This window comes from Mastomys coucha, unplaced genomic scaffold (assembly GCF_008632895.1).
Source record: "Mastomys coucha isolate ucsf_1 unplaced genomic scaffold, UCSF_Mcou_1 pScaffold22, whole genome shotgun sequence".
In the NCBI taxonomy this organism is placed as follows: Eukaryota; Metazoa; Chordata; class Mammalia; order Rodentia; family Muridae; genus Mastomys; species Mastomys coucha.
In genome coordinates this window covers 260,182,989-260,205,765 of record NW_022196905.1, presented here as the reverse complement: position 1 = coordinate 260,205,765, position 22,777 = coordinate 260,182,989, and the positions used below count along the sequence as shown (strand labels likewise).

The window sequence follows — 22,777 nt, the reverse complement described above, 5'->3', positions numbered from 1 at the left end:
AACCAAACCAAATGACTTTCGCACAACTTTGGGTCTTTCGTCTATTCTTTTTTTTTTTTTCTTTAGTTTTTTCGAGACAGGGTTTCTCTGTGTAGTCCTGGCTGTTCTAGAACCCACTCTGTAGACCAGGCTGGCCTCGAACTCAGAAATCCACCTGCCTCTGCCTCCCAAGTGCTGGGATTAAAGGCTTGCACCACCACTGCCCAGCCTCTCGTGTATTCTTAAGACACAGCAGTTCAGGATCTTTCTTCTTGGGTGTAAAATGACTGGGAGTTCACAGCAGCTGCGTCTTCTGGCCCCCTACTCTTCCCTATCCCAACCCCTACTCTGTCACATGGCCCTCTTCCTCATTTACAGACCTCAAAGATAAACACACTCCACTGGCAGGTATGAGCCACATAGCGCCACCTAGGGTCCACACACCATCATTACTTCCAGATACCTTCTCTGGAAAGCCCCCAAGTCAGCTTCTGTAGCACAGAGTGTCTCCTTCATCAAACTGCATTCACCCAGCTCCTCCAGGTCAACACAGCTCGCATCTCTCTCCAGCCACGCACCGTTCATTTGGACCAACCATCCACACGCTGCACTGACACAGAATAGTACCAGGTCCTTGAATGGCCCAGAATGCACCTTCCTGGCTACCCAGGCACCAATGCCACACAGCAGGCACCTAGCTCTCTATGGATGTGTGGCTCTCGGCCGAGGACAGATGTGCACAAAGTGCCCATCTGCTGAGAGCTTTGGACAAATCTGCCTAGAGCTGTGGCTTCCTTGGTAAAGTATAACTGGTGGCTTATAGCCCAGTCCAGTAACAGAACACATGCTTAGCACATGTGAGGGTCTGGGATCCATCCTCAGTATTACACACAGAGAAAAAATCAGGCGTGATGGCTCGTGCCTGCAATCCCAGTACTTGGAGGCTGAGGCGGGAGGATTATCACACATCTGAGGCCAGCTTAGCTGTGAAGTAAGATTCTATCACAAGACAAACAAAAGAGGAGAAAGAAAAGGAAGAACCTGGCATGCCACATAGCAGGATTCGCCTCTCTGGATTCACACACATGGTGGGGCTAGGGTGGAGGGACAGGGTGCAGAAGGTCCTACAGAGAGCATCGTGGAATCCAGCTCACTTGGAGGCAGGACAGTCATTATGTATCCTCAAAGCTGGCTGGGAGCCTGCAGGGAAGGTAGCTGACCCAGGGACCAGCACTTTAGGCCACTGCCACAAAGGGTGGGAGACATTGGTCTGAGGGTGGAGTGGACACCCTCCTCAGGAGTGGAGGAGCCCCAGGACTGGGCTATGTGAACATCCCTCCTGCAGTCAACCCTGCAAGGGCCTGCAAGCTGATCTGTAGCATCCTCATTCATTTGGGAGAGGTAGCCTGCTGCCCTGCAGACCTCTGCCCACAGTGGGATGCTCTAGGCAGCTGGGAGGACTGGGGTGTTTGCTGTCTTGGCCAGCTTGTGTGTGGCACTGAGGGCTCAAGCTGGGATTTGTGGGTTTCAGCCAAGAAGTGATTTTCCCAATCGTTCCAGGTTGGGGGAAACGGTGTGTCCATGCCACCCAGAGTGAAGAAGACACCAGGGCACTGTCACTGCAGGGGATAGTGCCAGGCAGGCTTCTCAAAGTGACCACAGTGTACACAGCAGTGCTGTTCCTGAGGGTGGAATCACTGCTGATCTTAGATTCAAGATGAGAAACGAAATACTCTGGGGTCCCAACTCTGACCACAGAGTCAGAGGAGATGGGGTGATTCCTATCATCAGAAGAACGTCCCAGTGTCTAGGGATGCAGGTAGAATGGGGAGGTATTTTGTGTCTAGCATAGCACAGTTACACCATATTCTAGAACCTTCTTTCCTTTACAGTAGACCTCTCCCACTATTAATAAAGGTTGTATAATAGTCTGTTACATAGATGTCTCCTATCACAGAAATCACCACTGGGTCTGATTTACTTACGTCATTTTTTGTTTTACTTTACATTAGGTGTTTTTGATGCTAAGGACCAAATCTAGGGCCTTGCACACGCCAAACACATGCTACACACTGAGTTAAACCATCAGCCTATTTGGATGATTATATGTATATATGCTTATATTCATACATAATACCAAACTTTATCCTTAGGACATAGTCCTACGTTATCTCAAGGTCTTTGGAACATTTTCCTCAGAAAAGGCTATGAGAATGACTACATCCTCCTGTCTTTGCCAGCCATGAAGTGAAGCCATGAAGCGTTATGGGACTCTGGAGAGATCCGACTGCTGGCATTAGCTATGGACTAAAGCATACTCATCCAATCCCTCAGAGAAGTCTGAACCTTCCAACCCAAGAACGCAATGGCGTGGATCATACACTTTACGGAGATGATTTAGTTGGAAAAGAAATAAGCAAGATGGTGAATGGGGCAGGAGCCAAAGCCCCGAGATGAAGTTTCAGGAAAGCACAAAAGGAAAAGACCAAATACAGAGATAACGGTTCTCCCAGAGTGTGAAGGGTCTGGGCATCCTGAGGACCCACATCCCTGCACGATGAAGGGAAGGACATAGCAGCAGAGAGCTTCCAGAAAGACACAGAAGCAGAACATCTGAGATTCACTGTGCCTGGCTGGGTGGTGTTGGCAACACACCTTTAATTCAAGGACTTGGAAGGCAGAGTAGATTTCTGAGTTGAAGGCCAGCCTGGTCTACACAAGGAGTTCTAGGACAGCTGAGACTACACAGAGAAATCCCGCCTTAAAAAAAAACTAACACAAAAACAAAACAAAGGCTGTATTGTCCAACAGATAGAAAATACAAAACTAGGATACATTGTCCGACAGACAGGAGACACAAGACTAGTAGTATACACTGTCCAATAGACAAAAGACACAAGTCTATGATACATTGTCCAATAGACAGAAGGACAAAAGACTACAATAGCAGAGTTTCCTTTGTGTGAAACTGTGTCTCCACATGGCACAAATTCTAAACAAAAATAATTTACCATTTGCATTAAACACCAACATGCCAATCAAGTGATCAAGCCACAGAAACCTGATCTTTTGGGCATCCTTTCTCAGAGAGCTACTGCGGAATGTGATCCACCAAAATGAGGGAAGAACCTAAGAAGGAGGCAGGCACAATGATCAAACAGGACCCCTAGAGGGAAGTTCCAGGATGACTGTGAGGAGGGACCAACCTGTGAACAGGCTTGGATTTGTGTGGTTATAGACGGAGATTCTGAGGTGCAAGGGGAAAGCTGCATTGAGAGATTTTCTTATTGGGCACCTGAAGGATGGGGGAAAACTGACCAATGATTTAAATAAAATAATGCAATTAAAACAGAGTCGATTGCTCAGTCAGACTGTGCATGGGAAATGTACATTGGGGAACATTGCTTGGCTCAGCAGTAATGAAGCTTCCAGTTGCAAGGATGAAAAACACTGAGTGTAGATTCAGCTTTTAAGCTGTGCTATAATGCTGGGATGGCCAAGGATGGGAAGGGGAGAGGAAGAGGGAGGGGAAGAGGGACAGGAGGAGGAAGTAGGAGAGGGGGGAAGGGAGGAGGAAGTAGGAGAGGGGGGAAGGGAGGAGGGAGGAAGGGAAGGGGAAGGAAGGAGGGAAGAGGGAAGGGAGAAAGGGAAGGGAGAAAGGAGGAGGAGGACTGGGAAAGGCAGGGCAGGGGAGAGTCTGAAGCTCTCTTCTGAGGTAGGATGTTGAAGATTTGACACCAACCTCATACTTAGAAAGGCAGAGGTCAGCCTCTGAAGGAATATGGTATCTAGCTGTGGACTGTGGCATACCTGGGTGTCATGGCTTACCTGAACTCATGGCACTGTCCTGGGTTACTACTTAAAGTCTTCATAAGCTGGGATACATGTGATCTCAGAAGGGACTAGGGACAGGAAGAGGAAGGAAGACTAGCCAGAGGAAAAGGGGACACCAGGAACGTCAGACCACATATGGAAGAAGCCGGAAGGGGCCAGTTTGAAAGACATGTGCTTCATGTTTGCATAAGAAGCACGGAGTTGGGGCTGGCGAGATGGCTCAGCGGGTAAGAGCACTGACTGTTCTTCCGAAGGTCCTGAGTTCGGATCCCAGCAACCACGTGGTGGCTCACAACCACCCGTCATGAGATCGGACGCCCTCTTCTGGTGTGTCTCCATGCCACTCTGTAAATTACGCCGGAGCAAGTGGAGCCGGAGCGAGTGGGCCTGCAGAGGTCCTGAGTTCAACAGTAGCCACACACATGATGGCTCATGGCCATCTGTACAGCTACAGTGTACTCATACACATAAAAATAAATAAAATAAATCTTAAAAAAAAAAAAAGCACGGAGTCAGGAGGGGTCAAGGGCAGGACCGGAGCCCAGTGTGGCCTTGAGCAGAAGTCCATCCTCACCCCATGTTGCCTGAATGAGAGCTCCCATGAACAGCTCAGGGGCAGTGCACTTGAGGAGCCACTTGTGAGGTCCACCTCAGCCTGGGGGAGGACAAGCCTGAGGTACAGTTAGCCATGGGAATGATAGGCTACACCCTAGTGGCTGGAGCGTGTGGACTCTGTGGTAGCACTTTTCTCTTGGCTGACCACTGCACTGGAATGGCATGGAGACACTTTTAATTGTCCTAGTACAATTACTAACAGGATTTTCACAGAAGTTTCAGGTCTAGAGAAATACAGTATGTTCTCATGGAGATTTCAGGGGTCTCTGTGTGTCCCTGTGGAGGGCCCCAGGGTCTCTGTGTGTCCCCGTAGAGATCCCTAAGGTCTCTGTGTGTCCCTGTGGAAGGCCCCAGAGGCTCCAGATGCCCCTGCATCCTTACCTGTCTTCCTCAACTTCCCTCTCTCTGATGGAACATGGGATGCAGGCAGCTCAGAACCTCAGGCATGGAGCCCTGACCCCCAGTGACCTTGGATCTGCTCATTGTGTACCTGGCAGGCTGTGATACTCAGCCCCCAGGATCCAGGGACTCTCAGTGGGCAGCTGGCCTGACTGAAGGCTGGGCTGCAGGGCATGGAGGGAGGACAGGGAGTGACCTGTGCCAGAAGGAGGGAGCTGAGGGCCCGCCCGGGTCCTTACTCTGTACCACATGCTTGGTAACCCAGCCTTCCCATCACCTTACAACTTCCAAACATAGGTGGTCCTGATGAGGGCTCGGATTCTAGAACTCTCTTAGAAGTTGAGTATGATGTGACTGGAGAAGCTTCTCAAATAGTTCAACCTCAAGTCACCCTGTGATGAGCCATGGTCTGGATGGGGATGTCACCTGGGGCCAGAGGTTAAAGGTCAGATCCATAGCCGGGAGCTATAGGGAAGGGGCAGAATCTTTAAGGCATTGGATGTGTGCCCTGGAAGACTACAATGGGTCCCATGGCTCCCTCTTCTCATTGTCCACTATGAGGCAAATAGTGTTCCCATCATGGTATGCTGCCTCCCTACAAACCCAAAGGCACGGCAGCCAATCACAGACAGGAATCCCCAAGCCTTCTCTCTCTATACTTGAGTAATCTCAGCTGTTCATTACAGGAAGTAAACCACCACACCCGACGAGCTAACCCACGAGAAAAGAAAACCCAATGCATCCACATCTTGTACCTGAATGTCCACTATGAATGTTCATAATGATGCCCACCACAGACCAAAGATGGAAACAACCCAAACCCCCACCACTGAAGGACAGAGGTGGTGTAGTCCATCTTGGCAATAGAATATTACTCAGCTGTCAAACAAAACAACAGTCTGACACCTGCTACCACGTGGATGGGCCCTGGACACATGAGAGTTAAGTGACAGAAACCAGCTGCTCAAAGCCAGCCACAGCTTGGGCAGATCCACAAGACAGAGAGAGGATGACTGCCAGGGCCGAAACTGTATCGCAGGGGGTTTGTTGAAGAATCATTGGGTATGGGGTTTCTTCCCGAGATGGTAGAACTGTGGGCCATTGCCTGTGCTGATAGCTGAGAAGTCTGAGAACATTCTAGAAACTACCAAGCCGAACACTTTAAACGAATGTACTGTGTACCATGTGTGGGTAAAACTGAGAGTTTTGTTTTGTTTTTTTTTTTTAAGATTCCTTTATTTTATGCATATGGGTGCTTTGCCTGTGTGAACTTCTGTGCACCACGTCTGTACCTGGTACCCATGGAAACCAGAAAAGGATGTCAGGGCCTCTAGCACTGGAGTTACAAATGGTCATGAACTGCAGTTGGGTGCCAGGGACTGAACCCAGATCCTCTGTAAGAGCAGGTGCCCTTAACCATTGAGCCATGTCTCCAGCCCCAAACCTAGTTTTTTTGTTTGTTTGTTTTGCTTTCAAGCTGTGGGTGGTCGGGAGGAAAACTTGCTCCATCTGCAGCCAGAGGGATGCCGAGCCTTGGGTGGGCTTCGCCAGGTGTGAGGAGGCAGCAACAGCCTTCTTTGGCCCTGACCATGGGTGGAGGGGTCCTGCCCCTTCTGTCAGCCATTGAAATCCCCTATCTACCCTGGAAGTGGGAGTAAACAGAGATTTCCTGTTCTCACATATTCACAGCTACTCCACCTCTGTTCTGGGGCTCACCCTGTTTTCACAGGCCTCAACTTGAAGCCAAGTCTGTAGCTGTCCCGCCTGGAGATAGCACGTCCAGTCCCAGGGAACACAAACAACCCTGCACAGTATTGCACAGGTGGCCTGACCTGGCTGTGAAGTTGGGGATCAGCCTCACACCCACCCTGCCGGACATTGTGATGGCCAGCTAGGGAAGCTCAGGGTCAAGGATAGCAGAGGCTGTAGCCTACAGCAGCCCCTGCAGCTGTCATGGACACCAGCCTGGGAAAAGGCCACCCATGTGGAGAAGCTGAGGGACAGGGCATCTCTGACGAGGGACATTAGAAGAAAGCCTGGCTCTCTGGCAGCCCAGCCCAGATGTCTTGTGTCCCCCAGAGGTTCCCAGGCACAGTAGCCGCTGGTTACTGCCTGAGAGGTGTGGGGGATTAAGTGTTCTGATGGGCAGCCGAGCTCAGGAGCTCAGACTCAGCCAGGAAGAGATAAGGAAACAGGTGGACTTTCTAGAAACTTCCCTCAGTTATGAAATTGGGACACAGAGACCCTGAAGACCCAAGAAAGGGGCTGAGGAAAGAAGGAGATGGGGGGGTCAGAGTATAGGTCCAAGGCAGCCCTAACCCCATTGGCAAAAGAGATCAACTGGCCACCTAGAGCCTGGGCTATCTCCCCTCTTGCTCCCAACCCCCGTCAATGTCTTTCTGGATGTGAACTGCCTTCTAGAGTGTCAACTGCAGACAAGGTCACCCCAAGATCAGGAGAGTGAGCAAAAAAGGAGGTCACTGTGCCACCCACAAACACCAACCGTCTCTCTCCAGTAAAGACAAGGAATGAGTGTTTCCCAGCTAGTCACAGCCCTGCTCCCCACAGTACTTTCTAGAGAGCTGTCTCTTTCACATAGCACCAGTCTGAAGTGAACCCCACTGGCTTAAGGCCTCCCCCAACATATGGGCCCCCCCAGAGCCCAAGTCCTTCAGTGGGTCTTTACAACACACCCTCACTCCAGAAACAGGCCCAAATCTTCACCCATGGGGTGTGTCTTCAAGGGGAATTCTGGGGTTTTCTAGGGAGGGACCTTTGTGGCTAGAGGAGAGTTGGTCACCTGTCAGAGATGGATAGAAAGGAGAGAAGCCTGGGGCAGGTCAGCTGACCTACCCAAGGGTGGGATACAGGGCTGCACCACTAGGTCTAAGCCTACTAGCTTCTGACTTGCAGAAGCCATGAATGCATCCCAGGCCTAGCCCTGAGAGATTACCTCAGTTTCCCTACCTCATCCTCCCTCAGTATTACCATCTTCCCAGGTCACCGGCCACACCTGGGACTGAGAAGATGGAGCTCTCTAGAGATTCAGGCCACCACCTCCTGGGGCTGGGGCCGGAGGAACCAGTTTCCACTGAGCACTAACAGTACTGATAACAGTACTGATGAGCTCTTTCAGGGGCTGGAAACTGAGGCAGGCAGGCAGGCAATGCCATGAAGCCAGGGAGCACCCAGTTCATAGCCCTAGGGTTCTGAGGCTATACTGGCACCCTATGATACTGTGGTCCACAGGTTCATTTCCAAGCCTCCTCAGCAGGCCGAGGTACTACCATACATCAGAAAATACAGTGTGGAGGGAGAAACTCAAAGTGGGGTCCTGACAGGAGGACCCAGGTCATCTAACTCACCTCTACACCTGTGTCTCCCCCTCTTCCTAGGTCCTGTCCCCTAACTGGCCGATAACTCCCCAGGGCTTATGTATCTCTTCTTTTTGCTCCTTTACCTAACAGGATTTGATGCTACAAGCTATCTCATGGTAGGGTTGGTGTTACCAAAGCCCACTCCAGTCCAGTAAACCCCTGCTTGTGGTTCCTCTGCTGCATTGTCTCTGAGATACATAGTTAAGCCTGTGGTCCCCAACATGGTGCAGTTACTTGGGCCCTGCACAGAGATGGCCAGGCAGGAGCCTGGACTGCTTTGGTTCTCCTAGCCAGTGAGCCACAAAACACTCCCTGAGGTGCCACAGGCTCCTTCTGCAGGCTAGGGCCCAGCAGCCCCTCCCACCAGCCCCTCCCACCAGCCCTGCTTCTGCCACTCAGACTCTCCATCCAAAGTTACTCCCCCAGATGACCTTCTCCAGGTTACACCACCCTGCCTCCAGCAACAAACAAGGGATCGATATGGGCTACTCCAGAGCAACTAAGCCAAACTGTCCTGGCCTCTGTGTACCTGTCCTGGGAGCCAGCCCTGCCGTGTGTCACAGGTTCTGATGAGAACCACAGACCCTGATAAAGACTGTAAGCAGTGACCCTGTTGAGTACCCACTGCATAGCTGGTATGGTGCTGAGAGCTTTGGGAGAAAGAAGCCGACCCTGAAGAGATCTCTGGTGGTCTATCTCCTTCCCAACCAACATCACAGGTACTCACCATCTACAGAAAGCCCTAGAATCCAATAATAAAAAGTAGTGTGGTTTAAAAATGGGCAAAACCCAAACAGGCAGTGCAGAGGTCAGACATTGTCAGCTGCACACACTGGACATGAAGAGCCATCAATGCCCGGCACCAGAGGATGCATGAACACAAGACACATGGGCTAGGATGGCTGCATTCAGAAGGGCAGCAGTATCAGGTGGAGATGAGGCTGGGGGTGATGAAACCCTCACCCCACAGGAGACAGCGCAGCTGATGGTCAGCTGGTTCTTCAAAAGGTGGGATCCAGTCACCCCATAGGACCCTGAGAATCCCTGAGAGAACTGAAAATATGCATCCACAGAGAGTCAAGCAGAACTGAGGCCAGAAGGTAGGATGAGTGCAAAAGTCCAAGAAAGGAACATGTGTTCGCCAAACAATGGAGTACTACTCGGACAGAAAAAAGGAATGAAGAATGGGTACCGAGGAATGAGAACGTCATGCTCAGTGAAGGAGCCAGTCACACAGGGACACACCTGCATGATCACACATGTGCACATGAAACATCCCAAGTAGGCAAACCTGGGAACATGAAGCAAGCTAAGAGTCACCAGGCATGAAGAGAGCTGCAGAGATGGTTGGAACTGAAAAGTGTTCCAGACAGGCTGGTGGTGCAGATCTGTGATCCCAGAACTTGGGAGTCAGGCAGGACAGCCTGAGCCACAGTGAGACCCTGCTCAGTTGTCAGAGTCCAGACTGTAGAAGAACATCAGCCAGAGATTTCAGTCCCCAGATCCCGTTCAAGTAAGCCAGGCATGACGGCACCTACTTGTTATCCCCCTGGAGTGGCAGAGACAGGCTGATCTCTAGAGTTCACTGGCCATTCAGCCTAGCCAGCAAGGTCCAGACCAGTGAGAGACTCTGTCTCATACGGAACAAGGATGGCACCTAAGGAGGAACCTCCCCCTCCCCCGACCGCAGTTTGCTTTGACTGTGACGCACATGCACCACTGTGCGTGTACGCACATAGACAGGAAAAAAAAAAAAAAGGAAAAACAGTTAGACTAGTGGGAAAGACCCCAACTGTGAACACGCTAAAAACACTCCGGCGTGCACTGGAGAGAATGAATTTTTACGTGAATTATAGCTCAATAAAGTTATTACCAAAAGTGTTATCAAATGCCATTTTCTGCCTCTCAGGGTGCAAGCCTGCCACACACCAGTCTCTGAGCGCGCCTGAGGGCCGTGACACTGACTCTCGTGTAGTTCCCCATTCAGTTATGGGGCTAATACACTGACCGAGAGCAACTTGGGGAAGGGAAGGGTTCATCTGGCTTCCATTTTTCTGCCACGTCTATCACCGAGGAAAGTCAGAGCAGGAACCCAAGCAGCACCCACAGAGGAGGAGCACTGTTCACTGGCTTGCTCTGTCTGCTTTCTTATAGCGCCCAGGACCACCTGCCCAGGGGTGGCACCACCTACAATGGGCTGGGCCCTCCTCCATCAATCATTAATCAAGAAGATGCTCCCACAGGCTTGCCCACAGGATAGCCTGATACAGGAGGCAGTTCCTCAATTGAGGTTCCCTCTTCTCAGGTGACTCTAGTTAAAGCTGAAAACTAACCAGTCTGCCTGCTCCCAGGGAGCTCCACCTGGTGCTCCCTGGCCTTCCCCTGTGTTGGTGACTGTCTTAGTCAGGGTTTTACTGGTGTGAACAGACACCATGACCAAGGCAAGTCTTATAAGGACAACATTTAATTGAGGCTGGCTTACAGGTTCAGAGGTTCAGTCCATTATCATCAAGATGGGAGCATGGCAGCATCCAGGCAGGCATGGTGCAGGAGGAGCTGAGGGTTCTACATCTTCATCTGAAGGCTGCTTGCAGAAGATTGGCTTCCAGGCAGCTAGGATGAGGGTCTCAAAGTCCATGCCCACAGTGACATACCTACTCCAACAGGACCATACCTTCAAATGGTGCCACTCCCTGGGCCAAACATATTCAAAGCACCACAAAGGGCATAGTATGTCTATGCATTCTTACAGTTTTGGGGGCTCTGGGCTGTGAACATCAGTTCTGCCCCGCTTTGGGTGAGGCAGTGCATTCGGTCACAGACCTGGGAGCAGGAAGGCAATGGCGGTGGCTGCAGGAGAGGGAGGCTGCTCACTCCCAGTTCAGGCAGAGAGATGAAGGCTCATCTTTATTACACTCATCCTTTTTAATCAGTATGAGATGGTGGCCCCACACTCAGGTGCCTCCTCTCCTCCACTAACCCTCTGTGGAAATGTTCTCACAGACCCACACAAAGCTGGCCTCACCAGTGCCCCACATTGTTCCTAATCCAAGCAAGTCTACGATCAAAATTAGCCAGCACAGCCACAGAAAAGGCCACCTGCAGATGGTGGCAGAGACCAAGCCATGGCCACTGTGCTTGGCAATGTCCAGTCTACTTTGCTTGTAGACTCCTCAGCTCCTTCCTGAAGCACAGGCCCAGAGTTTAACAGCTCTCACCTCCACAAGCATCCTGGGGCCACCTGCTTTTCTCAAACACAAGGCTGATGTTTGAGATGCCACTCCCTAAGTTTGATTTCCAAGCTTCAAATCCACCAGGAATGGATGGATTCTCCGGTTCTGACGGAAGCTGGAGTGGTCTGGACCAAAAGGGCTTCCCAGGAGGCAGGCACCAGCCTCACCTGGGGAACTCATGGAGCATCCCAGGGCTCAGCCACCCCTTCATCAGCACTTCTAGGGTAAGTAAGCCCGGCAATGGTGTCCCACAAAGTGCTCCAGACAGACTGGGTGCTCAGCTGAGATGTGGGCATATGAGGACACAGGTCACCTTGAGAACACACAGGTTCTGTCTCACAGGTCAGGGACCACACATGGTGATTTCAGTATGCAGCAGGGCTGGGAGGCACCTGGTCAAGCTGTGGTTCACAGAGCACTCCCTGGACCAGCACCAGCCTTGCCTGAGCCCTGTCTATGTTCTGAGTGATGTCCCAGCTCAGAAATTCAAGAAGGCTGACAAACTGTGTTCAGGAATGCCTTCTGGGTGCTTTCTGCACATGCTGGCCTTGACTCAAAGAGGAGGCCCCTGCTTCGCTGGCCAGCACCAGGTCTTGGTTCTTAGGATAGTGTTTGCACCTTCCAGTCCCTCTTGGTTCAGGTGACTACCTGTGACATTGTTAGGAAGGGCACCTGCTGAGCAGGAGGAGGTGGATGCCCCGTGGGACTTCCCTTCAGCATCCCTAAACTCTGGTACGAAGACCCCAAATTATATTGCGTCTTTTGTCTCTGTGTCCAGACAGCTTGCTTTTCCAGGGGGTCCCATCACCCTATTTCTTGTTTCTAGTCTTTCTTTTATCTAGTCTCCTCTGCTCCTGCAAACCACGCCCTGCACACAGCCAAGCCCAGCCAACAAATATAGCTGACTATGAGGCAGGCCTTGTTGCTGCACTGTGGCCTGAACACAGCAGGATCTCCATGAGAAGCTCCTGACATCCAGCTGCTTCCAGCTGAGAAGGGCAGCAACAGAGGGGTGGTTCTCACGCTGGCAGGGAGAGGGCCACACCCCCCCTCTTTCTAGCACTCTTCAAGGAAAGAATGCTTGCTCAGCAGAGGTCCAGAACCATCTCCAGACATGTATGCATCTCACTCTTAGGGCATTAATACTGTTATTCGTTCACCAAGTGCCACCATCTTCCTTGACTCCAATGCCAGTTGTCCAAGCCAGTAACAAAATATTGTCATAGATATGATAGACAGAGGCCCAAGGTAAGGCTGACCAAAGACATGCATCTTACAGTGGTGCTTCCACCTGGACACTCCAATTGTCAAAAGGAAATGGGTATTAGGAACAAGGGTGAAGGAAATTGAATATCAAGTCTAGTGACTGACCGCTGAGTGGACGCCACATGCTGCTGGCGATCCTTAGTCCCTGGCCACATGGCAATGGCCACCAGCGACATCCCTCCCTGCAGGGGGTACACTCCATGTCCTACAAGCCTTTCTACAGTGACAGTGACAGTCCCTGTCTGTGCTGTCCACCACAGCTGCCACTGTCCATGGACCACAGAGCACTTGAGATGTGGCAGTTGCACCAAGGAGCTGACTCCTCAATTGCATTGCATTTAATTAGATTTAAATGCAAATGGTTGCATGTGGCTAGAGTCCAGTGGGGTGGACAGGACTGCTCTAGGTGATTAATCCATTAAGACCGATCTAAAGAGAAAGCACAAGATGCTCTCTCATCGGCCACCACAGACAGAGTCATTCTTCTTCCATCTGCCTTCTGCTGTGCACCGGCCACATTCCATGAACACAGCACACAACCTAAAATGAGAGTAAGCAAGCCTTGGGCGGCATGGAGATCAGCCAGTCTGTCTGAAGCCTCACCCAGACTCATCCCAACAGACAGCACTGGAAGATGAGCTGAGTGTAGCGCAGGGTGAGACAGACCATCAGCGAGGCCAGTCATGTGTCTTGGAGCATGGACAGTGGACAGAACGGTAGACACGCACTTACAGGACACACAGCACACAGAAGAGTTTACACTTGAGCCCACTGGGTGTGGCCTGAGAAAGTCACCTGCTTGGCACCTGCACGATCTGCGAGCGGAGGCGCTCTCCAAGGTCCTGAAGGAACCTTCTCCAGGAACCACCCAGCTCAAATGGAAACCCGGGACAGAGCAGGCTCAGTGGGTAAATATGCCTGCTGACAAGCCTATGATTTGTGCTTATTCTGTCGGGCCCACATGGTGGAAGAGAGAACCAATCCCTGCCTTGCCATGTCCTCTGACCTCTACATATGCAGTGTGGCACCCGGGGACCCAAATCAATCAATCAATCAATCAATCAATCAATCAGTCAAACAAATAAATGGTTAAAAAAAAGATGTAGGGCTGGGGATATAGCTCAGTTATTACAGTGTTTGCATAGCAGGCAAGAATCCTTGAGTTTGCGGATCCCCAACTGCACATAGGGTGTGCAGTGAGCCACGCCTGCAATCCCAAAACACTCAGGAGGTCGAGGCTGGACTATAAGAAGTTAAAGGGTCATCCTCAAGTATATAGAGAGTTCAAGGCCAATTTGAGTTACATAAGACCCTGTCTCAATGATGAGAAAACACAAGGGCCAGTGAGATGACTCGGTGCATAAAGGAACATTCTGTGTGTGCCTGATGATCTGAGTTCAATCCCCAGAGCCCACATGAAGGTGTAAGGAGGGTGTCCTCTGGCCTCTACACCCATCCTGCAGCATGGGCACATCCACACCTGTCCATACTTCACAAACACACACGATAATGTTACATTTAAAACTTGTTAAGCTTTAAACAAACAGGATTTCTTAAGAGGCAGAAGAATTTCTATAAGTCTAGCTCAGCCTGGGCTAATTTTGGGCTAGCCTGGGCTACTCAGTAAGTCCCTTCTCAGAAGAAACAAAACACAGTAACTATGACAAAAAGACCAGAATTCTATACAGTGTTGTGTCCTCCATGGTCAGCATGGGAGGGGGCTACTGTGGACGGCATCTGTAAGCACCATCCACTGGTCACACTGAGAATTGCGGAGTCCTAAGGTGCTGAGGAGCTGAGGAGGACTGACACTGGAAGAAAGTATCTCTTCCAGAGATAGCTCAGGTCCTCACAGAGGGTCAGTGACATTAACACCCAGGACTCCACACCTAGGTGACGCTCTCTCACGTTCCCAGTGCCAGCAGTTGAGGCTGAGGTGGGGGAGGGAACAGTCTCGCCAACTCTTCTTTCTCAGCTATAACTGGAACAAAGAACTAGTCATTTGCTCTGTCTCCTTTCACCTCATGGAGCCTGCCAGCAACCCCTTCCCCCTGTGGTGAAGAGCCGACTAGGGATGCTTTCATGTTCCATGTCAGGGTGTGTGATCCCTTCAGAGCCAAGCTTCTGTGTGTAGATGGGCTGGCGGGGCTGTGCCCTTCACCCAGGCCCTGGATTTAAACAAAAACAAAACCAAAAACACCCAAAGCTTTCCTCAGAGTCAAGCAGGAAAGGTAGTCTAAGTAGCCAGGCACGGTAGCACAGACCTGGAATTCCCAGCACTCGAGAGGCTGAGGCAGGAGGATCTCACCAGTTTAAGGCCATCCTGAACAACTCAGAAAGACCTTATCTAACATCTCTATATAAATATATATAGATATATGATATTGATAGATAGATAGATAGATAGACAGACAGACAGACAGACAGACAGACAGACACACACACACACATACATTTTTCTTTTAAAGTAAAAGAGAGAGTTGAGGATATAACTTGGTGGCGGTGTTTACCTGGCATAGCAAGGCCCTGAGTTCAAACCCTGGTGCTGACTAAAAAACAGTTTATGTTGTCTGATATCAGTCTCCCTTCACAAAGGGCAGCAATGTCAGTGTTCAAAATGGAAACAGCAGCACCGGCTTCTCTTCAGAACTCCGTATATATATACAGGGTGTCAGGGATTCTGGCCCTCGGCTATGGAGGAGCAAACAAAGCCAGGAGGTACACGTGGCTGCTTCAGGAGCCGGGGTGGAAGATCCGCGGGTGGCAGGTGTATTGTGCGCGCGAGTGTGCGCAGGCGCCTGGGTGGATCTGAGTTCTTACTGTGGGTGTGTGTGATGTGTGTGGGCTGTGGAATCTGGGCCGGTGAACGGGACCTGCTCGTATGGGGAGTGGGGAGGCCGGGGCGTACGGTGACTCATCTCTCAGAGTGTGGGAGGGTTTATCTGGGAGGGGGTGACTTTTTGGTCCAAGACATTCAGAGGAAGCCTCGCTTGTCTTCAGAAAGTAAGGAGGTCCCCGAGCCTCAATGGGATGGCAGCAATGGCTGCTAGAGCATGAGTCGGCTTGCACCCAGGGGTTCTTGCACCAGACATGGGAAATGTGGATGTAGAGGAGAAACCAGCAGGTAGTTCACACATGGAGTTTATAGGGACAGGAAGCAAAGAAAAGCTAACTTGGAATCCCATCTCTTCCCAAGGCCTGCTGCGCTGGTGTAAGCTGACACAGTAAGCGTCAGTTCTGACTCTCACCTGCATGGTCACCCTCCTCAGTCCTGCCTGCCTGTTGGTTCTCCTAAGAGCTGTTAACATCACGTCTCTGCATACTGTGAACTGTAGGGATGGAAAGAAGGCCCACCTCGTTCCTGGCAGAGCTGGGAACTCCAACCTCAGCTCATCCTCACCCACTCCACGGTATTATCCCTTGGCAAAGACAAAGAAACAGAAACTCAGAGAGGCTAAGCCACTTGCCTGAAGTCACACAGCAGAGCCCTGGCAAAGCAGGGATTCAAGGCCAGGTGGTCAATGCCCCCCAAAATTTATACTCCTGAAGCCCCAACCCCATCCCCAGGCCTCTGTACAGAGGTCAACAGTGGTTCACTGGGCTCTCTCATCAGGAGCAATGCCTTACTGAGCCTGGGGGAGAGCAAGTTAGAGGAGGCCTTGGCAGAAGTGTTGCCCCCTGTCGAAACGGATCCCGTACCAATTGCAGACTAATGCAGAATACATTTTCCGTTCATGACAACGGCCGCTTCTCCAAGTCAGCCTTGGACATGGATCAAAAGTTGTGGAGTGTGCCCGATATCTGCGCTGAATTCCCAGCTCCATGTAAAGCCAAAGCTGGGACTGCTCACTCGAGAGATCCAGTCATCCTCAACTGAGGACCCTGGTGCCACCAGGGACATGGTACCCAGGCCAGGACCTGCTGCTGCAGTTGGCCACAGCCTGCCCAGGTTTCAGTGAATGATTTCCCCAGGGTCTCAGTGGTCACTCCTTCCTAAGGTAAAGCTAGTCATATGCAGAAAAATGGAGCTGGACACCTGTACCTACATCCCAGAGCAGGGAGGGCTAGTTTTACTTCAGTCATGCTATGTCAACATCCAAGAGAGAGAAAATGTGTCCTGAAGCCCATTTCCACATGCCTACCACTCTGCCACGCGCTCTAGGGGAAGGGTTAACAGAACTGCAATTCCTTTGAGGGGTTCAGGGCAAAAGAAGCACCCCTGTGCTGAGCGAGGTAGTAAGTAGCAAGGTGTTGTGGCCCTAACACAAGGGGACTCTGCATACACATATCTGTGGTCCCATTGATTTCCCTTTAAAGTAGACTGGACCAGGCAGGCTTTGGGGGCAAGGAAGCAATGCAGGAGACCAAAAGCGTGGGAAGCACCCAGTGGAGGAACATGATCCTCAAGGGCTGGGCTAAGGGATAGTCTTAGCACGCCAGGCCCCGAGTTCCTGACAGGCTCAGTGCCTGTTCCCAGCTCCCCACGGAGAACCACCACCTTCCTCCTGAGCGAACACTCCGGGAAGATCGCGTCTGCCCAGCCTGCTCCTGGGTTCCCAGAACGTACCACATCTGGCCATAGTAAATGCTCAATAAATATCTGTTGGTGGCAAGAAAGAATTCTTTAGGCCAAGACAGATGTCTGTAGTGTGGGCAGGACTCAGCCCAGGGAGGGCCCTACCCTCAAGTGTTCTGGGATTCTCCCCTCCCTGTAGGTCCAGTCAGCCCAGGTCACCAAGATAGCTCTTGCAGAGCAGATACCTCTAGAAGGCAGTTTTGCAGAACTGTCTAGCCACAGCCCCAGGTGACAACTGCCCTGGGGCACACTTGCCTGCTAAGGATCCAGGCTGTGATCCACCAGACTGCTGGACCACCCACCTTGGTCACCCACACCCCCTGCAAGGATCTAATCAAGAGTGCATGTGTGAGTATGTGACTACACGTGTGTACACACACACACACACACACACACACACACACACACAGAGGACTGGAACCTCAGGAGGGCCTCAATGCCCCAGGGTCAGGGAAACTCTCCAGCCGGATCCAAGAAAACAACAGTACAGGAAAGGCCGCCTGGGACCAGGGCTGGGCAAGGCACAGACAGGCAGGAGCATTATATAATTAACTGCCCAGACTCCGCCTCCTCTTCGGGTAATAACGAACCCTGTCTTTCAGTTGCATAAGCCAAAATAATAATTACTTTCTAGCCCTCACCACTCCTAGATGTGGCCGGGAGCAGGTGCTGGCTTCAGGCAGGAGAACACACACTGGCTCCGTAGAGCTTTCTATCCCCCCCCGCAGAAGCCCAAGTCATTGCTGCGGCTTGCTCCCTTCCCAGGCATCCGTGCAGAAAAGCCTGAAGCCGCCCAGGCCCAGGGAGAGGCAAGAGAATAGCCTCTTGGGTTAAGCGCCCCGAGGGGGAGAGGGCCTCCAGGCAGAGTCTGCTTTGGGGTCTGACTTCCAGGACCTATAACTATTCCCGAGGTCTCAGCGCTGCTGAGAAGTGACATTGGAGTGGAGGCTGCCAAGCCAGCCAGGACTTCTGAACAGAAACCATCACACTGGCAGTTGCCTGGCTTCCGGCACCGGCTCTGCCCTGACTGTGGTGGCATCTTACACTGGAGGCACAGAGCGATTCCCTAAACTAAAGGTGAAAATGATTCCGCCACTGAATGGCCAGATTCCTGGGCTCCCGCTAAACAGATGGGCCTCTTCCCTCCCTCCCTTCAGCAGCCTGCTTCGACAGCCTGTGTCCAACCACCTAGAAGTTTATTGCCTTGCTGTTTGGTTTGGTCGGCATCCCCCGCCTCTGGTGCTCCCAGCGCTCCCTCTCCATTGGCCTGGGTTGCTTTAGGACTGAGGGAGGCCCTGGGCGCCGCAGGAAAACAAGAAACCAACGAGGGCCTGACTCTGGAGATACCAGGAAGGCAATACCAAAGGAGGGGAAGGGTCTACCTCCAGGCCCCTCCTGCCTTGGAAGGTCCCAGAGGTAGCAGAGGACCCGGCCTGGCCTTCTGGCAGGTGCAAATCTCTGGCCTGCTCCTCAGGATATGCTGAGACTTTGGCTCAGCTGCTGCGGCAGGGGCCGGGCCCTGCTGCTGGAGAGCTCCCCAACCCTTGGGTTGGCATGGGCCACCGTCCCCATCAAGCGTGGGGCAACCTGTGGCCAGGGGCCCGCTGAGGCCTCCTGGGAATCTAGGAGATGCCCCAGGAGCCCACAGCCCAACTGGAAGGCGAGGCTCAACTTCCCGGGAGATAAACAGAAGGAGAAAGAGGGGGACGGTCTCCAATCCTCCCCCGCCCCCGCCCCCGCCCCCGCCGCCCGCACCTACCTCCATCCGAGTAGGTCTCCGTGCCATAACCATCCTGCAGTCCGTTGCTCCAGGTCCCTTCGTATTTGGCTCCGTTGCCCGTGCACTCCCGCACCCCGTAGCGCCCCTTAAATCCGTGCGTCCACTCGCCCTTGTACACCCACTTCCCCTTGCTCTCCAGGCCGATGCCGTGGCGCTTGCCCTGCGCCCAGGTGCCTTGGTACGTGTTGCCGCTTGGCCAGGTGTAGACGCCCAGCACCTCAAAGCCGTGGCTCCAGGAGCCGGTGTATTCGCCCTGGCCCTTCGGGCCGGTGCAGACGCCATGGCCGTGCGCCTTGCCGTCCTCCCAGCCTCCGCAGTAGGACCCTCCATCGTCAAAATTAAACCTACCCCCACTGGACATGCATGTAACGCGGTTTGCGAATCCCGCAAGCGGTGAAAAAAAAAAAAAGAAAAAAGAAAAGAAAAAAAAAAAAGAAACAAGGCGATCAACAAACCAGAGTCTTGGTTGGCTGGCTGGCTTTTTGTTGCGATGCTCTTTTCGGGGGGGTGGGAGGGAGGACGAAGCACGCCCGCGACCCCGCGCGCGGACCGGCGGCGGTGTCTAGGTCCGCCCGCGGCGATTGTTCATTTTCGAGCTGCGCCGGAGCCTGACCAGCGTCTCGCGCTCCCGCTGGAGACAGGACCGGGAGGAGGCGGGGGAGGGGCGGCGCAGGGCGGGGGAGCGGCTGGTGCCCGCGGCTCCACCTCGCCGCCAGGGCCCCTCGCCGCGCGCCCCGGGAGCGGGAGGGCGCGGGGCGCGGCTCAGGCCCGGGCGGCGGGGCCCGCGGGCGGCGGCGCGCTCGGCTGCACCGATCCCGGCCGGACCGGGCGGCGGCACTGCGGCGGCGGCGTGCGCTCCGGGGCCCGGCAGGCGCGCGGCCGCCTGGAGAGGGGCGCTGGCGGCCGCGCGCGCGCGCACGCTGGGACCCCGGGGCGCCCTGCCCCTCCCCTGGCCCGGGGTCCGGCCGGCGCGCCCCAGTCTCCGCTGCCAGGGGCTGGGATTTAAAGGGACAGGAACTGCGTAACGGGAAGGAACCGGCACCGTGAGCGCACGCCGCGGTCGGGAGCCGGGAGGAGGTGCGGGCGCCGCAGGCAGTCGAGGGCCGCGCGGTCCCCACCCCGCCAGCTCCGGGGACACCCGCACCGCGGCCCGCGCGGGCCACGACTTGACTGAGAGGCTCCTGCCAACCACAGGTGGTTTCTCCCTGTGACACAGACTCTCTCCTCCCTCTCTCAGGGCTGCTGGGGGTCCCCGGGGAGGCGCACACCTCGGAAAACACACCTTTAACGAATAGCGTTTAGCCCCTCTAAAAATTAATAGAAAGTTGGGTCACACGTTTGCATCTTGGAGCAAAGCCAACCCAATCCCGTGGACCCTGCGCCTTGGCCAACAGGTATTCCCCGCCCCCCTCCAGAAGCTGTCGCTCTTTAGGGTCGTCACTCCCTAAGTACTAGTCTCTCTCTCCACTCATTACCCACCCCCACCAAGAGATGCTGTCAGATGCTTGGACCAAAGCATCCTGGGACTAATTGAAAATGCATTTCCTGGACCATCAATCCGAAGACAGAAGCCCACATCCCCTACCCTCCCGGAATGCATGCAGGGAATGGCAGCGGGCAATGGGCAGTGGGCTGAGGAGGAGGGGGTCTGCATGGCTTCACAGCTGTACAGGGTCGGGGTTAGTGGGGGCTGGTGGTGACAGGCAGTCCAGTAAGCCCAGCTGGTGGAGAGTCCCAGACTGGGAGCCGAAGAGGTGCAGAGTGGCACCTGCAGCCAGCTGGGGTCATCGGGTGCATCCAGAACCCCAGATTTTAACCCCAATTCCTTGTCTTAGGCATAACACCCTCCTCTCCTTAATCCCACCAGTCAAATGGCAGGCTTCTCTCTTCTCCCCCAAGACTTTGAGAAGCTGCCAGTTCCTGTTCTGTGTCCAAGGTTTCCAGTCACTCAGGTCCCTGACTCAGGGTTTGCCTTCAGATGGCCTCCAAATGACTATGGTGGACTTCTGAGTGCATCACATCTTGGACTTGATTGGAAGTTAGCATATAGCCCACCATCACCAAGCAGACACCCATCAGCCTGCTGTACACCTAGAGGGCAGAGAATCTCCAACCTCCCACACTTATTTTGCTTCTGTGTGTTTCAGTGTGTTGATGCAAATGGAGTATGAACCAGTGTGTTGAATCTGTTCGCTATGACAAGGATGTGCTCAAGTGGGCCACTATGACAAGGATGTGCTCAAGTGGGCCACAGACTCATCTTCTTTAGGCTGGGCTTTCACATCCTGATTCCAGTTTCTAGGCTGTGTGGCTTCAGATAGCCACTTTATGTCTCTGTGCTCAGTTGCCTGACCTGTAAAATGGGCCTAAGAGTTCCAATTGGGTCACGGTGAGGATCTAAGGACCAGGTATCTAGGAAGGGTGAGGGAGTAGGATTGCCATTGGGATCATGATGGGGATGCTCGGCTCTCAACCTGCCACCTTCCCCTACTACACTGTAGGAATAAACCATGCCTGGCAACACACTGTGTCTTCCACTTTATTTCCTGGCCCCCTTTTGCTGACTCTGCAGCCCTTGCTCACACAGCACTGCATGGCAAACACATTCCCTCTGGTAAGCCATGCTGGCCTCCAGCCAGATACTGGGTTCTGCTACCCCCAACCACGCATGCCTTTTGCTCCCTGATCCTGCCTAGCCTCCCCTGAACTCCCTCCTCTCATCTCCCACTGCCAGGGTGGCTCAGGCAGTGTGACCTGCTCTGGTCTCTGGAGCAAAGACATTTGAGGCGTATTTGTGCAGTTTGGAACTGTTTGCCCCATAAAGTAGGGCTGGAGGTATTGATTGCATTTAAGAGGAATTTTGCCAGAGTGATTTAAACACAGTATCACCCAGCAACTTAAAACAAGAGCCAAGGAAGAGGCAAAGCTGCCCTCGCAAGCAGGGTTCTGCAGCCTCTCACTGGGGATGAAACCAGAGCCTGTGTGCTCATGTACTAGGCAAGCGCTCCACCACTGAGCTGCTCCCAGCCTCTGTGTCTCTTTTTGTTGCTTGCTTCTCTTTCTCCATGCCCAAGATGTTTTCGGATTGTAACTCCATGGTGGTGGGTGTGGCGTTCTACCTTCTCTATGCAGAAATCTCCTTTTCATCTCCCCCATTGAACCTGCTCGTCTCCTTGAAAGAACTCAGCCAGGGACTGAGGAGTGAGCACAGGTAGAATGCTTGTCTGGTAGGTGGGAGGTCCTGAGCTCAGGCCCTATGACTTGCTCATCCCAGGAAGAAGGCGCTCATTAAGTTAGAGCTGAGAACTGACTGGAAATTATTTCAAACTGTCAAGAAAGCACCTATAAAATACAATGTTTCAGGCCTGAGAGATGGCTCTTGCTGTTCTTGCTGAGCAACCAAGTTTCCCCTTCCCCATCCTCCCTCAGTGGATGGCTCTCAATCAACTGTAACCCCAGTTCCCGGGACTCAGACGCCCTCTTCTGGTCCCCATCCAAACTGCACACATATGGTATATATATATATATATATATATATATATATATATATATATATATATATCATGCTGTAAAGAACCCAGAAAGTGCATAGGCAAGAAAAATAAATAAAAATAAAAGTAAGATCTTCTTTCATTCCTTTCTCCTTGTATAAAGCTCAAGACCAAGTGGATCAGGGACCTCCACATCAAAGCAGATACATTAAAACTAATAGAAGAGA

At 52.6% G+C, this 22,777-nt stretch overlaps 1 protein-coding gene across 2 annotated transcripts in view; it reads right to left on the bottom strand.

The window, feature by feature from the left end:
• Jph3 (junctophilin 3) overlaps positions 1-19,831 on the bottom strand; it is a 64,510-nt gene extending 44,679 nt beyond the window's left edge. Inside the window, exons 1-2 of one of the 2 annotated variants that reach the window (XM_031341641.1) lie at positions 19,039-19,831; positions 18,268-18,467 (exon numbers count right to left, since the gene is read on the bottom strand). In XM_031341641.1, the coding sequence (XP_031197501.1) occupies positions 18,433-18,467; positions 19,039-19,420 (417 nt within the window). In that variant the 5' untranslated portion in view covers positions 19,421-19,831 and the 3' untranslated portion in view covers positions 18,268-18,432. Of the gene's footprint in view, positions 1-18,267; positions 18,468-19,038 lie in introns of those variants that run through there. The other variant, XM_031341640.1, reaches the window with a different exon arrangement.
• Between the last annotated feature and the right edge of the window lie 2,946 nt (positions 19,832-22,777).